The 16,060-nt window shown below is 43.2% G+C and overlaps 2 protein-coding genes across 2 annotated transcripts; one reads left to right on the top strand and one right to left on the bottom strand.

Annotated features, from left to right (window-relative positions):
- Nucleotides 1-342: 342 nt before the first annotated feature.
- LOC134654651 (probable ATP-dependent RNA helicase Dbp45A) lies at nucleotides 343-13,875 on the bottom strand. The gene is made up of 10 exons (XM_063510120.1): nucleotides 13,741-13,875; nucleotides 13,430-13,623; nucleotides 12,550-12,761; nucleotides 12,096-12,231; nucleotides 11,422-11,591; nucleotides 9,382-9,609; nucleotides 5,994-6,121; nucleotides 4,780-4,933; nucleotides 1,939-2,121; nucleotides 343-468 (listed from the first exon to the last, which is right to left on the bottom strand). Exons 1-10 carry the CDS (start codon nucleotides 13,814-13,816, stop codon nucleotides 357-359), a joined length of 1,593 nt encoding a protein of 530 aa, XP_063366190.1. The 5' UTR covers nucleotides 13,817-13,875; the 3' UTR covers nucleotides 343-356.
- Nucleotides 7,383-8,709, top strand: LOC134654650 (tektin-3-like). The gene has a single exon (XM_063510119.1). The coding sequence runs from the start codon at nucleotides 7,423-7,425 to the stop codon at nucleotides 8,707-8,709; it is 1,287 nt and encodes a 428-aa protein (XP_063366189.1). The 5' UTR covers nucleotides 7,383-7,422.
- Nucleotides 13,876-16,060: the final 2,185 nt, after the last annotated feature.

Raw genomic sequence — 16,060 nt, 5'->3', positions numbered from 1 at the left:
CTATTTCAAGAGAAATTTCTGCTGTCACCATTAAATAACAAGATTATGCATGACCTCAAGCAAAGCTAAGGTGCCTACAATGTACAATCATGCTCGTTGACGGTAAACATTACTAAAATTTGAGGTTATGATAATTCACTCGAACTGACGTATGAAGGGCGGAAAAATAAACACGTTTTGGTTCGATGTACATTGCTGCTTTTCTTAGCGCAATTCTGCTCTTTGAGTGTTACATGGTGTTACCCTACTTTAATTTGCAGTACATTGCTACTGACAAGATTTGCTTGACGCACTATATTAATAAACTCTGATTATTATAAGGTTTTTAAATGAAACTCAATATTACACCGACGAATTTATTTATTAACTTTCTTCTTTTTCTTCCCGGGTTCCTTCTGGGAGTTCTGGGTACTGACTTTCTCTGCTTTTCTCTTGATCTTGCTAACCTTCCCTATCACATCCTTGAACCTGTAATAAATAGTACACCATAAATCGTCTGGAATAGAAGCAAAGGCCAACGGGTACAGTAGCCATCAGATATATCGGAGCGGCTAAGGCGCTCACAAATATCTGAACTCGCCTATTGTCAGGGCGTTAGAGAGCGTCCGGAGCATGGCGCTCTACGGAGCGCCAATTTGGGCTGGACGACTGACGGGACGCGCGAGGGCATTGCTCCGTCGGCCACAGAGGGTGCTGGCCCAGAGGATGGTGAGGGCCTACCGCACCACCTCTCACGCAGCAGCATGCCTCCTTGCCGGCACCCCGCCTTGGGAGCTGGACGCAGGGGTGCTGGCGGACAGGTACCGGCTGAGGGCGGAAGCCAGGGGGCGTGGGGAGCTCCCAGACGCGGAGGAGGCCGAGAGGGTGATGCGGGGAGCCGCGGAGCGCCTGCGAGAGAGATGGAGGGAGGCCTTGGAGGATAGCCACTATGGAACCCGAACCATAGGGGCTATTCTCCCGATAATGGACGAGTGGGTGGATCGGGGCAAGGGGGCCCTGGCATATAGGGTGACGCAGGTGGTGTCCGGACACGGCTGTTTTGGACACTACCTGCACAAAATACAGAGGGAGCCGGGGCCTCAGTGCCACGAATGTGGCGCGGCGGATGACACGGCTCAGCACACTCTGGAGGAGTGTAATCGCTGGGCCGTGGAAAGAGCTTCCCTCAGGGCAGCGACGGGGGTGGCGGACCTCTCGCTACACAGCATAATAGCGGCGATGCTGGGTAGCGAGAGGAAATGGGAAGCGGTGGCCTCCTTCTGCGAAGAGGTTATGTCGCAGAAGGAGGAGGCGGAAAGGGAGCGAGAAGCGGCTGCTGACGCGCTTCCTCTTCGACGCAGGCGGCAGGGTCGAAGGCGAAGGGCATATGCTCGCCTCGAGCCCTAGTGGGGCCGGCGGGTACCGAACCTGCATTGCACGGCCCCACACACGTCGTAGGGGTGGGGATCAAGCGTTTCTGATCCCCCCCCCCTGCATTGTGAGGGTGCCCTGGCGATAAGCCGGGGCTGCCGGAGGGCGCCGTGGTGGTATGATATCGATCCCAGTGTGCCCTCACGAACGGCAAAGAGGATGAAACGCCGGAGTGGGTTTAGTGGGTAGGGCCAATTTCTCCCCCCCTCTCGCCAAGAGAGGGACAAGGAGCGGCGAGTCCCACACACCGTGCGTAAATGCATTCCCACTCTAGAGAGCGTGTTGTGAACACCTTGGCCGCTCCGATATATCTGATGGCGACTGTACATGTATGGTGTGTACGTACTTAAAATAGTAGAATGTGTCAGAAGGGAGCAAAATTACATATTAACGAGTACGATATATGTCGGCGTACAGTCAGCTGCAGAGAAAAGGTAGGAGGGATCAAAGTTTTACACTTACGTTCTTTTGACGGTTACTTGTTATAATAATATTTTTTGCGTGTTTCTATAAGTTTTTAATAATAACCTGTCGTCCTTCTTCATCAAGCTCTTGTTGACTTTCTTGAGCCCCTGTTTGATGCTGGCGTCTATGTCTTCAGGCTGCAGCCGATCTTCTGTCTCGTTCTTCATTTGCGATTGTAGCTGCTTGAGTTTAGCCAGTTTGGCCTTTTTGGCGGCCTTGATGCGCTTGCGACGCATTTCTTCTAATCTGTGGATAAAATCATGCATTATTTTAGGGCAAAATAGAATTTTTTTATTGGATAGTCAGCAAACGAGCAGACGAGCCGCCTGATGGGAAGCGGTCATCGTCGCCCATGGACATAAGCAACATCACAGGAGCCACTTAAGCGTTGCCGACCCTTGAGAACCCTAAATACCCGCTTCTTGAAGAATCCCATGTCGTAGTGCAAAGGAAATACTTCAGGAGGCAAGTCATTCCACATTCTGCACTATATGTGAAGAAACGAGCGAGATGCCCGCTTATTCTTGATGTGCCATGTATCTAAGAAGTGGGGATAAACTTTGCAAATAAATTAAGCGAATTATATCAAGTTTATACCAGATTGGGTTAGTCAAACTATCATTTTAGCATTTAGTATCATATACCAAGGCTTAGAAGTACTGATCCGGCTTCCATGGCGTCAGGGTCCACGCCAGCTTGGATCCACCTCTTCACCCTGTAGCTCCTCTTCCGCTCCTCAAACTCCTCATTGTCGAGTTGTGCCTCTTGCTCCCGCCGAGTGACGCACACTGTTGTAGACAATAGAACTACTCACCCGGCTTCCATGGCATCAGGGTCTACGCCAGCTTGGATCCACCTCTTCACCCTGTAGCTCCTCTTCCGCTCCTCAAACTCCTCATTGTCGAGTTGTGCCGCTTGTTCCCGCCGAGTGACGCACACTGTTGTAGACAATAGAACTACTCACCCGGCTTCCATGGCATCAGGGTCTACGCCAGCTTGGATCCACCTCTTCACCCTGTAGCTCCTCTTCCGCTCCTCAAACTCCTCATTGTCGAGTTGTGCCTCTTGCTCCCGCCGAGTGACGCTCACTGTTGTAGACAATAGAACTACTCACCCGGCTTCCATGGCATCAGGGTCCACGCCAGCTTGGATCCACCTCTTCACCCTGTAGCTCCTCTTCCGCTCCTCAAACTCCTCATTGTCGAGTTGTGCCTCTTGCTCCCGCGGAGTGACGCTCACTGATGTAGACAATAGAACTACTCACCCGGCTTCCATGGCATCAGGGTCCACGCCGGCTTGGATCCACCTCTTCACCCTGTAGCTCCTCTTCTACTCCTCAAACTCCTCATTGTCGAGTTGTGCCTTTTGCTCCCGCCGAGTGACGCTCACTGTTGTAGACAATAGAACTACTCACCCGGCTTCCATGGCGTCAGGGTCCACGCCAGCTTGGATCCACCTCTTCACCCTGTAGCTCCTCTTCCGCTCCTCAAACTCCTCATTGTCGAGTTGTGCCTCTTGCTCCCGCCGAGTGACGCTCACTTGTAGACAATAGAACTACTCACCCGGCTTCCATGGCATCAGGGTCCACGCCGGCTTGGATCCACCTCTTCACCCTGTAGCTCCTCTTCCGCTCCTCAAACTCCTCATTGTCGAGTTGTGCCTCTTGCTCCCGCCGAGTGACGCTCACTGTTGTAGACAATAGAACTACTCACCCGGCTTCCATGGCATCAGGGTCCACGCCAGCTTGGATCCACCTCTTCACCCTGTAGTTCCTCTTCCGCTCCTCAAACTCCTCATTGTCGAGTTCTGCCTCTTGCTCCCGCCGAGTGACGCTCACTTGTAGACAATAGAACTACTCACCCGGCTTCCATGGCATCAGGGTCCACGCCAGCTTGGATCCACCTCTTCACCCTGTAGTTCCTCTTCCGCTCCTCAAACTCCTCATTGTCGAGTTGTGCCGCTTGCTCCCGCCGAGTGACGCTCACTTGTAGACAATAGAACTACTCACCCGGCTTCCATGGCATCAGGGTCCACGCCAGCTTGGATCCACCTCTTCACCCTGTAGCTCCTGTTCCGCTCCTCAAACTCCTCATTGTCGAGTTGTGCCTCTTGCTCCCGCGGAGTGACGCTCACTGTTGTAGACAATAGAACTACTCACCCGGCTTCCATGGCATCAGGGTCCACGCCAGCTTGGATCCACCTCTTCACCCTGTAGCTCCTGTTCCGCTCCTCAAACTCCTCATTGTCGAGTTGTGCCTCTTGCTCCCGCGGAGTGACGTTCACTGTTGTAGACAATAGAACTACTCACCCGGCTACCATGGCGTCAGGGTCCACGCCAGCTTGGATCCACCTCTTCACCCTGTAGCTCCTCTTCCGCTCCTCAAACTCCTCATTGTCGAGTTGTGCCTCTTGCTCCCGCCGAGTGACGCTCACTGTTGTAGACAATAGAACTACTCACCCGGCTTCCATGGCATCAGGGTCCACGCCAGCTTGGATCCACCTCTTCACCCTGTAGCTCCTCTTCCGCTCCTCAAACTCCTCATTGTCGAGTTGTGCCTCTTGCTCCCGCGGAGTGACGCTCACTTGTAGACAATAGAACTACTCACCCGGCTTCCATGGCATCAGGGTCCACCCCAGCTTGGATCCACCTCTTCACCCTGTAGCTCCTCTTCCGCTCCTCAAACTCCTCATTGTCGAGTTGTGCCGCTTGCTCCCGCCGAGTGACGCTCACTTGTAGACAATAGAACTACTCACCCGGCTTCCATGGCATCAGGGTCCACGCCAGCTTGGATCCACCTCTTCACCCTGTAGCTCCTCTTCCGCTCCTCAAACTCCTCATTGTCGAGTTGTGCCTCTTGCTCCCGCCGAGTGACGCTCACTGATGTAGACAATAGAACTACTCACCCGGCTTCCATGGCATCAGGGTCCACCCCGGCTTGGATCCACCTCTTAACCCTGTAGCTCCTCTTCCGCTCCTCAAACTCCTCATTGTCGAGTTGTGCCTCTTGCTCCCGCCGAGTGACGCTCACTGTTGTGAACACTTTCACTGCTTCGTCATCTGTAGACAATAATATTTTTATTATCTCAGTGTAAAGTTCCTCAGTTGTTAAGTGTATAATTGCTTACCATCAATTTTGAATTGAATATTATATTTATACTTACTAAGATACTACAAATTTGCTTCATCTTTTCGAGAGATGGCGCCACACCTTTGGCCTATTCTCGAGTAGATGGCGACACTTTTTCAACATCAAATCAGTGAAACATTAAGGATCAAAGTCGAAAGATAGCAGTACATACTCTACATTTACTGTGATTACAAATTTTACTTTGACAATACGCCTCTATTTGAATTCTCTTTCCTTTAGCCGACTATAAAAACTTCTTACCAACCTCAGTCAAACGGTATAGACCGGCGTTATTCATAAACGTCTGCTAAGTTAATCAGTTGATGGTCGTCGTTTGTCCCTCTCTATGGCATAACGACAGATGACAAACGATCATCAACTGATTAAATTAGCAGCCGTTTATGAATAACGCCAATATATTTATTGTATTTAGAACATGACGATCATTAAGAGATACTCGTACTTAGTTATTCCCGTATTTTGTTTTGACATGAATTGATAAAATTGTTGACAGATTATTGATTATTTCTAAGACATTTTTAATTTGTATCGAATAAATAATATCATGTTAATATTAATGACGATCATAATATAAATTCATGTAATTAGATTAGCATAATTAATAATGTAATTTCATATAATTTTTATTTTATTTAAGCCTATAATTTGTATTGCGAAATTATAAACTTATTATAATTCCTATGCTGTTATTGACTTAATATAATAATAAATAAATAAATTTAACTCGCACTGTTATGGTACGGGATACATGCGCAATATACCTAAAATAAAATAAGTTAAGTTAATGTACATATATGTTTTTAGTTTAAGGATAATCATATTGTGTGCCCTTACAGGGTGTCATGTACCTACCGCTTTATACTTGTAACACCTTACTGTTTTATGAACATGGCTACAATGAAATAAAGAATAAAGAATAAAGAATATTATGAGAATAAATATCTAAATCTATAACAGTAGATGTGTTACCATCAATCTTGAACTCGGTAAGTTTGGTGTTGATGTGTGCCTCGACCTCACCCAGTCTCAGGATGTCGTACGGCGTGAGCAGCGAGATCGCCATCCCAGTGCGCCCCGCCCGCGCCGTTCTGCCCACCCTGGACAAATATACTATTTGAAAATCACCAGCGTCAGGGGGGTGTCACTCCGCAGTTTAGGTACATTTGGCCGGCGCGCCCATCGGACAGGCGTATGCCAGTGGGCTGCCGCTCGGCGTGCACGATAGTCGTGTCACGCGGCGCTCGCGCAAAATTGAAAATACACAATGGCTTCGAAACTTACTTCCGTGAGAATCAGACATACTATCTCCGGATAAAAAATGTATGTTTACATAATCAATGTTTGTAATTCCTACATATTTATCTTAAAAATAATAAATCAGTGGGTATAGGTATAAAAACTTGTCAAGTGATAACCCCGTGCCGACACTCACAGCTCGGTCATAAACTGCGGCGCGCAAAGGAGATTCACGGTTCGTGCGCGGTTATAAGTTTCAATTTTGCTTGCAGGCGGCGATATAGGTATAATTTTATACCTAAATCTGACTGTTGTGAAGGAGTGAATTTTCTGTACGGTAGTACTATTAGTTATTCTGTGCCGGCGTTTAAGTAGCATGCTTGAACATAGAGAAAAATAGTAAGACAAGAGTGCTCACTCCATACATCAGTTAGACTATTAATTTCAGTGTCTACATCTAGCATCGAGTACCGGAACTATCAGTACTGCTACTTGACAATAGATGTAGCACCGACCGGAAAGTCTTATCTCAACAGCATAAGACTTTCCGGCCGGTGCTACATCTATTGTCAAGTAGCAGTACTGATAGTTGCGCTACTCGATGCTAGATGCTAATAGTCTTTTTGGTACTAAAACTGATGTGTGGAGTGAGCAATCTATGTATTTTTTTCTCTATGGCTTGAACTAAAAGGGGCGGGGCTGCCTCTGCTTCCTTGCCAAGCTGTTGCCAAGTGGTTGTAAGGCCCGTTACACACTATCGCACCGCACCGCGACCTAGTTGCGTCGCACCCATAAGTAAGAGCGAGAAAAAGATCTCTTTCTTTCGGAAATAAGAAAACATTTTTGCTCAAGTTGAAAGTGTTGTAACGGAGACGCTTCGGTCGGGCTTCACGCTCGTTCGGCCAATTATACTTATCTATCGAGCAATGAAATGGCTCTTCGTTATAATATAAAAAAGCCCTTCGTTATAATACTCTTTGGTACGTACACGTACACAGCCAGTAATATTTTTAAACACTTTTCAAGTAACTTCTTTACTGTCACAGGTTTGACAACGAAATTGTTTTTTGTCAAATTTAGACATCACGTGTTATAGCTTTTTTATGATTTTTTAATTTTTTGCTATCTCTTTACAACATTTTTTAGACAATTATTTAGCAAAATGACCGACACACAATTTGGCGTGCACCACGCGATTGGTGTCCCGGTGGCCACGACGCGGCTAGCGGAGCAGGCGACCGTCTGCGTACCCCCCAGGTCCGCCAACTTCACTCTCGCAGAGTGGAAACTCAACAACAACGCAAAACACAGAAACGCCGCAGACCAGGCCCAGCTCGCCGACAGGGTCCTTAAAGAATGCGAGAGAGTCCGCGACCAAACAAAAGAAACCGCCCAACTGTTAAAAGAAACAACAGACCGGCGCATAGACGAACGAATTGGTGATGTTGAGTTTAACAAAGGAGAGTTGAAGGTACAAAGGAAAGAGATTTGCAGTGAGCTAGAAGCTTTAAGTATGTATAAGACCCGGCTGCAAGACTGCTTAGCTTCACTGGAAAGGAATGCTCTTACGATCTGTAGAAAATGCCTCATGTTGAGAGAGGGCCGGCTAGGAATCGATTTGGCTATCGATAATGTTGAAGATGCGCTGCAAAATGAAATAACAACTGTCCTCGGGGGCCAGACTCTTTTGAAACGAGCTTTAGAGCAGTTGAACGAACAGATGCGGCGACTACGTGCCGTTCGGTACCTACTAGATCGCGATTTGCAGTACAAGCAAGCTGCCATCGATTCCGATAAAGGGTCACTCACGTTAAAACCGACTAATACATGCCTGTCCATTTACGAAGGCTATGCGAATCTAGACCCTGCTGATATTTCAGCTGAAGAGTACAATGCGTACTCCGCAAAGAACATACAACAGGCAGCACGAGAAGTGTCTTCCGCTCGCCCGATACGCGTATTCATCGATACTTTGCTCAAACAAGTTATCGATGATTTATGGACAGCCTATAAAAGATGCAACCACGAATTCAATGAGCGTATTAGAGAGACCCATATTACAAAAGACAGGCTGGAGGAGATGCATCATGAGACTGCTAAGAAGATTTCTGACATGCAGAATAATATTGTAGAGTTACAAAAGGCTCTAGCTGAAAAGGAGGGGTACATAGGTTTGGCGCACGAGAGACTTGGCAGAAGGTCTCAGAGAGTAGGAGCCGAGTTGGTTAAAGATTCTCCAGGGCAGTCCCTGTTCTATGAGTGTGAGAGCCTCAGGCATAGCGTGGACCAGCTTCAGCAGATGCTGCAGGAAGCCACGGCCTCTCTACGCTATTTGCTGCAGACACAAATCCAATTGGAAGAAGATATCAACGTCACGATAAATACTTTGAAGATCGATGAGGTGGACTGCATGACTTTGAGAGCTACTATGGACTTTCATTACTACTGATTACTTATTCTAAACTAGCGTTTGTATAGTTTTTGTTTTTAGACAATCTTATTTTGCTATATTTTTAGTTATTGTTTTATAATTGAATACAAGTTTTTAATATATGACATATATTTTACGACAGTATTTTTATGACAGTTTTTAATACAAGTAGTATACAATAAAAAGCCTTAAAAAAAATTAAAAACTAAAATTATAAACTAAGCTTAAAAATAAACAATAGATATTTATTGCCGCGTCTTTTTTTTTTGTTTGGGTAGTGAGTTATTTGCGTTATACTGTGTTATAAATCTCGTATAGTATTAGTGTTAAACCACTGAATAAATTACTTACTAAAGTCTGTTTCATTGTGATTTCATTTTATTCTAATTATGTAGATACTCGTACCTATGTCACCGTGAAATAGAGGCCAGGTGTGTTGTGCCTTAGAGAAGAAATTACAATTCCATACAATTATTTTCCCTAGATTTTGCTCCAGAGCAAGCTAACTGTGGACAGTTTTGCATAATAAAAGTGTTAGAATTTAAATATTAAATAAAAATTTAATGAATAAAATAAGCGATTTCAATCAAAAAATTTACTTTTTTTTTTCATTATATTCATGCTAAAAAAAAAAAACTTTAAAAATCGTTAGTAATTAGGGGAAACTCTACCTACTTCTATAAGTCTCACCTGTGTATATACTCCCTAGGCTCCGTCGGCAGCTTATGGTTAACGACCAGGTCCACGGTGGGTATGTCAAGCCCCCTAGCGGCGACATTAGTGGCCACGAGCGTACACTTCAGGTTGCTGCGGAACTGCGCGAGCGCAGACACGCGTTCCTTCTGCCGCATGAAGCCATGGAGACACACGTTGTCCATGCCGATGGCGTTTAACATCATTGAGAGGACTTGGCATTCTCTGTTGAAAAAAAAAAACAACGGGTTGCACTCCGGGAGTGCTGGCAGAAGTGAAAACTCAATCACTATTTGTCTGCAGCACTATATAATTAGTGGCCCGTAATTAGTGGATAACCTTCTAACCACCGACAGAGCACCTTAGGCTGGTCCAGAAAATGCACTTATAGGTCTAGTAAAAGTTTCGTGGTTTTCGAGATAATCGAACTTTTCTGTCTTTTTTAATTGGAGCTAGCCATAAGGTGCTCTGTCGGTGGTTAGAAGGTTATCCACTAATTACCGGGCACCCTGTATAATTGAGGTTAACGCTATCTAGCGTTATTTAGTCGCATTACTTGAAACCCCTAAGCACATCACTGTTAGTACTCGAGTTATATTAATACCAGTTAGATGGAAACTCACTAGATGGCATTTAAATCAATAAAGAAAAACTCAATGACATTGTAAGTTTTTCGATCAGGTCACGTGACCGTCACGGTCCATAAGATGGTCACGTGATCTGTCGCGAGTTTAACATTTTTTCCCCACCTCAAAAAGTGCACAGCGCCGCTAAAGAAGTTTTCACTTCAAAAAAACTGGGTGAATAATCTTTGTTCCTAAGTGTTCTTGATATAAAGGAAAAGTGGAAGTGGAATAGAATGGAAGTAACAGACGGACAGAGTTCCTCATATTGGTGGGGTTGGTATTGATCAGCACGGCTACCATGAGTTTGCATTTTGATATTTACGCCAGTCCAATCCATCAGTGCGCGCGAGATGGACTGCGATCGAGTACTTAGTACTTACTATCTGGGGCCCGTTTTTCAAAAGAACGAAAGAGACTAGAAAGAGACTTCCACTTATACATATTACAAGTTACAAGCTTTTGAGAAACAGGCCCGGACTCAGGCTAGTAATGAGAAAATAAAATTTAAAAAAACCGGCCAAGTGCGAGTCGGACTCGCGCACGGAGGGTTCCGCACCATCAACAAAACATAGAGCAAAACAAGCAAAAATACGGTCACCCATCCAAGTACTGACCCCGCCCGACGTTGCTTAACTTCGGTCAAAAATCACGTTTGTTGTATGGGAGCCCCACTTAAATCTTTATTTTATTCTGTTTTTAGTATTTGTTGTTATAGCGGCAACAGAAATACATCATCTGTGAAAATTTCAACTGTCTAGCTATCACGGTTCGTGAGATACAGCCTGGTGACAGACGGACGGACGGACGGACAGACGGACAGCGGAGTCTTAGTAATAGGGTCCCGTTTTTACCCCTTGGGTACGGAACCCTAAAAAAGAAGATTGAATATCGCATGATGCACGATTTGAGTGATCGCAACTTGAGAATTTTTTTTTTTTTTTTTTGTATTTGCTTAAACATGGTATATACAGGTCTTAAATACTAATACAATAGAGCTACATGTTTGGTCATAGAGACATGCAAATATTGTGTGATATCATGTGTGTCGCATGCATCATATTTAAATGAAATTAATTAATATCTAAGTACTTACTAACTAGTTCTTATAACTATGAATATATGTCATTAAGATATTCCTGAATGGTGTAGTAGGCTTTGGATGTCAAAAAATTATATAATGCAATTTTAAATTCATTAATGTTTTCTAGTCTTAAAATATTAATTGGCAATTTATTAAATATTCGTGGTGCCATACCAAATATACTTTTTGATACAAAAGCGGTTCTAGAAAATTTATAATTAATTTGACATACATTGAAATATCATACACATACAAACATGGTAGAGTCAAAATTTTGAGTTTTATAAATAATTCTTTGCATGATTCCGGCAACCATATACCTACGCTTACTTTTTGGTATCCGTGAAAACCAGCACGTGTGCACTCGGCTTGGTCTCGCGATACTTCCTGAGAGCCTGCACGAGATACACGTCGCGAGCGTACGCGGGGCACACCGCGTATCGCTGGTCCAGTGTGGACACGGTCAGCTGAGAATCTGTTTCCTTCCATGTTACGAGTTTCTGGAAAAAAATACGCCATAGAAAAACTGAGAAGTAAAAGTAAGGCGGTACCTTGCCTATGAAGCTTGCTTGCTATATATGAAGATACACTTTTTACAATATTTTATTCAACTCACAATTGACACCAGGTTATCTTTAAAGTTTAAATCAATTGATCCTTCATTATCATAATCATTAATTATTCATGTGTAAATGCCCTATAATTAAATTGTAAATAAATAAATAAATATTATAGGACATTCTTACACAGATTGACTAAGTCCCATAGTAAGCTCAAGAAGGCTTGTGTTGTGGGTACTCAGACAACAATATATATAATATACAAATACATAAATACATAGAAAACACCCAAGACTCAGGAACAAATATCTGTGCTCATCACACAAATAAATGCCCTTACTGGGATTCGAACCCAGGACCGCGGCTTCACAGGCAGGGTCACTACCCACTAGGCCAGACCAGTCGTAAATATTTCAGTGTTTTGATTATGAATTCTATACTTACTTCATTGTTCAATGGAAGTATTTTAGAGTCCCTAACTTCATCAGAAAGAGTGGCCGAGAAGAGTAAGTTCTGTCTGTTTGCGGACAACACACTGAATATTGTCTCCAAGTCATCTGTGAATGATTCACTGAATAACCTGAAAATAACAAAATCGTATTTATTTATAAAAAAAATTGTAGGTGTATGTTTTGTTTTGCACATGCATACACATGCAAAATGAGCAGTGAAAAAACACACTATAGTTGCTAAGTACACATAGGTAAAAAAGATTGCTAATAAATAACCTAAGTTAAAATAGATGTGCTTTTAATAACTATGCATGAAACCAAAAAAGAATTTCCTAAAATGGTCCAGGTAGCAAAAAAAAAAAACAAAATGTTTAATGAAACTGTTAATAGCAACTAAAATGGCTAACTAAACATCTAAATCTAAGTTGGATCAAATTTAAACTTACCTGTCAGCTTCATCCAATACCAAGTACTTGATCTTCTTCAAAGAGAATGTGTCGCAGCCAGTAATATGGTCGGCCAGGCGGCCCGGCATGGCTACCACTATGTGGGGTCTCTTGGCCAGTTTCAGGGACTCTTCCAGTTGGTCTGAGCCGCCAGTTACTATGCATACTCGGAGGGAGAGAGGCTTCCCGAGGATGGTGAATTGGTCTGCTATCTGTGGTTATTAAATTTAGTATTTGTTTCTCAAAATGTCTCTACTCTGTCTACAATATTAGTAGGGTTTTGGGGTGATAGAGTTATAGATGGAAGGATAGCATAATAACTACACGAGCATAGGCTGCGTAGGTATGCCAAAGAACGTCTTTATTCGGTAGCTTACCTATTTTATACATATGAAGTTATCGCTGAGACAAGCAATATGCGTCTATGTTATGGTAAACCGTTAAACACTGAAAGTGGCTAATTGCCATATTACATGTCTAATCTAACTGTGCATCAAGTCTGGAACTTCCACCATATATATTGGGTTCTATCTTTGCCTGTTTCTTGTTGCCTTGTACAATATAATATTTTTTATGTTGCTTTATTGTTTTTGTGTTAACATGTTATGTGCAAGTGGCATTCATACAAAATATGATATTTAGGCCAAGTTGCACCAACCCCATTTAACAAACCGATTAACGTCAAACAACAAAAGTAAAGTATGAAAATTTCCATGCAATAAAATTAAGCGAATGCTTTAAGGGTAACAGACGGTTTGGTGCAACCGGCCCTTATAGTGGCACTGTCACTGTCAGACTTTTTCACTGCTAAGCCAATAAATGTTTACAATTGTTTAACAAGTTTTAATAATTCACTAATAGTCTACCAGGTAGACTCTACCTGGTATGCCAGCTCATGTGTAGGTGTCAAAACTAGGGCAAAAATCCCATAAGGGTCCTCTGCCAAGTTCTGTAGGATCGGTAGAGCGAACGCGAACGTTTTACCCGAGCCCGTCTTTGCTGCACCTATGCAGTCATTGCCTTCCAATATCTCTTTAATACAACCTTTTTGGATTGGAGTTGGTGTCTTAATGCCTGAAAAGAAAACAAAAAACTAGTTTACACAGTTCGTAAAGGCAGCTGGAACTATTTTGCGATAAATTACAACGGCTAAATTATAATTAATTACGAAAACAAATCGAAAGAACCTACCAAGACTGAATAGTTGTTTTATTAGCCATTTCTTCACACCGAGCGCCGCAAATTCTTTTCCCTCGTTGTCTTCCATTGCTGGTGTATATTATTTAGAAACATGGGACATTACAAAACAAATAAGAAACTAGTTTCATTTAGGACTAAAATTATTTTAACAGAGTAGCAGACCAAGGGAGCCACTAATACACAACCAAATAATGCTCAACCCAAGAATGTACAGCCCAATAATTGGCGTCCATGATGGACGCGGATTATTGGGCTGTACATTCCTGGGTTGAGCATTCTCGGTCCGCGCAAGTTTGGTCCGGGGCGATAATACGAAGCCACTATTTTCACAGGGCAATAATGTACGACCCCATAATTCGCGTCCACTAATTTGAGTCCCTTGGCTTTCAATTATTGGGCTGAACATTATTGGTACAGGTCGAGAAAGCCCGACCCAATAATGTACGACCCAATAATTGGAAGCCAAAAACCAGAGATATTCTTTTTTTTAAGGGAGCTGTCAAAATTAGTAGTGACGTTCTGACATGAGATCTTGACAGCTCAAAAATAATCGGTTTTTCCAGTGACATCTATCAGTGACATTGACAGTATTGACACTTGTTGCTTAGGTTGCTTTACAATTTCTGTATCAATTTTTATTTTTCATGTATTTTTGCGAGGAATACAGAAGTACGGACGTGACTCGAACGAAGACGGCTAAGTGTAGACGTGGCCCATTTACTTGCTGAGCGAAACCAGAATAACCAATGGCGTCTGGAAGAATCACATAACCCACGGCGAGCTTCAATCATATCAGTACAGATGCAAGAACCCTGTTCTGAGTCTCTGATCCATAAGTGTGGCCTGCTTAGGCCTTAGGCCACGTGTCGGCATCCTCGATAACATCAATCAATCCCACAGTGACTTGTTACCTGATACGACTGTTACCTGATACGACTTGCAGGTAGTTTTTGGCATTTGAAAAGATGGTAACTTTGGGAATTTTGTGGGACTGATATGTTCAGCCTATACTTGGGACAAACCATGTAAAAAATATGTGTCAATGAAATTCAAATATTGTGAAGAACATTACAAGTTGCTCAAGTTGTCGTGTCGGCAGTACCACTTCTACGACCGAGCAGTCTTGATACGCCGTGTCTACGAAGAAAGACTCAGAAAACTTCAAGACGCATCAATCACATGCAAGTTAGAAGAGCCACAATTAGAGCCCAAGTACATCGCAGACCTGCAGGATTTGAAGGCACAAATAGAAGAACGCTTACACTACATGCAGATCACCCAACCAGCACCAGCAGATGACGTCGCAGAATTGGCCAGGGTGGAGTTAGCAATGAGAAAACATTACACACAGAGATTCTGCATTACTAAAGACAACAATCATGACATGTGGGAAGACCACTTGAAAAACATTATAACAAAAAGTGAAGTGAAAAACAAAGACAATAATGATCGCGAGTTATTAGAACAGTATGCTAAAGAACAGTGGTTATTAGAATTAAGAGCCATAGTCTATGATTATTCACCAGACTTGACATCACCGACTACTCACTTAACAACTAATCAATTAGGATTAGAAGTAAATTTAGAAAAAATTAAGGATACACCGATAGTTAATAAGCTAAACTTAATGTCGTGTTTGCCAATTGGCGATAAGTATAATACATTTTTAGAAACGTATGTAGATTTTAGTAAGACTAGCATTAATGAAATGTATTATAATTATCACTATGGCTACCCCATATTCAACTATGTGCCGTCCCAGGAAACATGGGCATAGATCGAATATTATAGCCAATAGAATTTATTCGTATGATGTTGTAGAATATAGCCAATAGAATTGTATCTCGATATTGTAGAATATACTTGTTATTAGGATTTACTTGTTATTAGCCTATGTACTTATTAATTTACTTGTTCCATATTAGGTTATGCACTTATTAATTTACTTGTTATTCACTTATAAACGGTGGTGGCCGAGTGGATATGACGCCCGACTTTCAATCCGGAGGTCGCGGGTTCAAATCCTGGCTCGTACCAATGAGTTTTTCGGAACTTATGTATGAAATATCAATTTACCACTAGCTTTTCGGTGAAGGAAAACATCGTGAGGAAACCTGCAATACATCTGCGAAGAAATTCAAAGGTGTATGTGAAGTCCCCAATCCGCTTTGGGCTAGCGTGGGGACTATAGCCCGAGCCCTCTCGCGCATGAGAGGAGGCCTGTGCCCAACAGTGGGACGTATAAAGGCTGATTTATTATTTATTATTATTATTAACACTTATAAATAAAAATTATGCTATGAATACATGT

The sequence above is a fragment of the Cydia amplana genome, chromosome 15, assembly GCF_948474715.1.
Source record: "Cydia amplana chromosome 15, ilCydAmpl1.1, whole genome shotgun sequence".
NCBI classification, from domain to species: domain Eukaryota; kingdom Metazoa; phylum Arthropoda; class Insecta; order Lepidoptera; family Tortricidae; genus Cydia; species Cydia amplana.
Note: the sequence above shows the minus strand (reverse complement) of the source record. Positions and strands in the feature narration are given on the sequence as shown.

Bases quoted from the DNA above. Each gene is read 5' to 3' on its own strand.
- LOC134654650 (XM_063510119.1), top strand. From the start codon at position 7,423: ATGACCGACACACAATTTGGCGTGCACCACGCGATTGGTGTCCCGGTG.
- LOC134654651 (XM_063510120.1), bottom strand. From the start codon at position 13,816: ATGGAAGACAACGAGGGAAAAGAATTTGCGGCGCTCGGTGTGAAGAAA. The intron at 11,592-12,095 runs GTAAGTATAGAA...ATTTTTTTCCAG, and splicing joins TACTTCCATTGAACAATGAA to AAACTCGTAACATGGAAGGA. The intron at 6,122-9,381 runs GTGAGACTTATA...ATATTTGTCCAG, and splicing joins CCTAGGGAGTATATACACAG to GGTGGGCAGAACGGCGCGGG.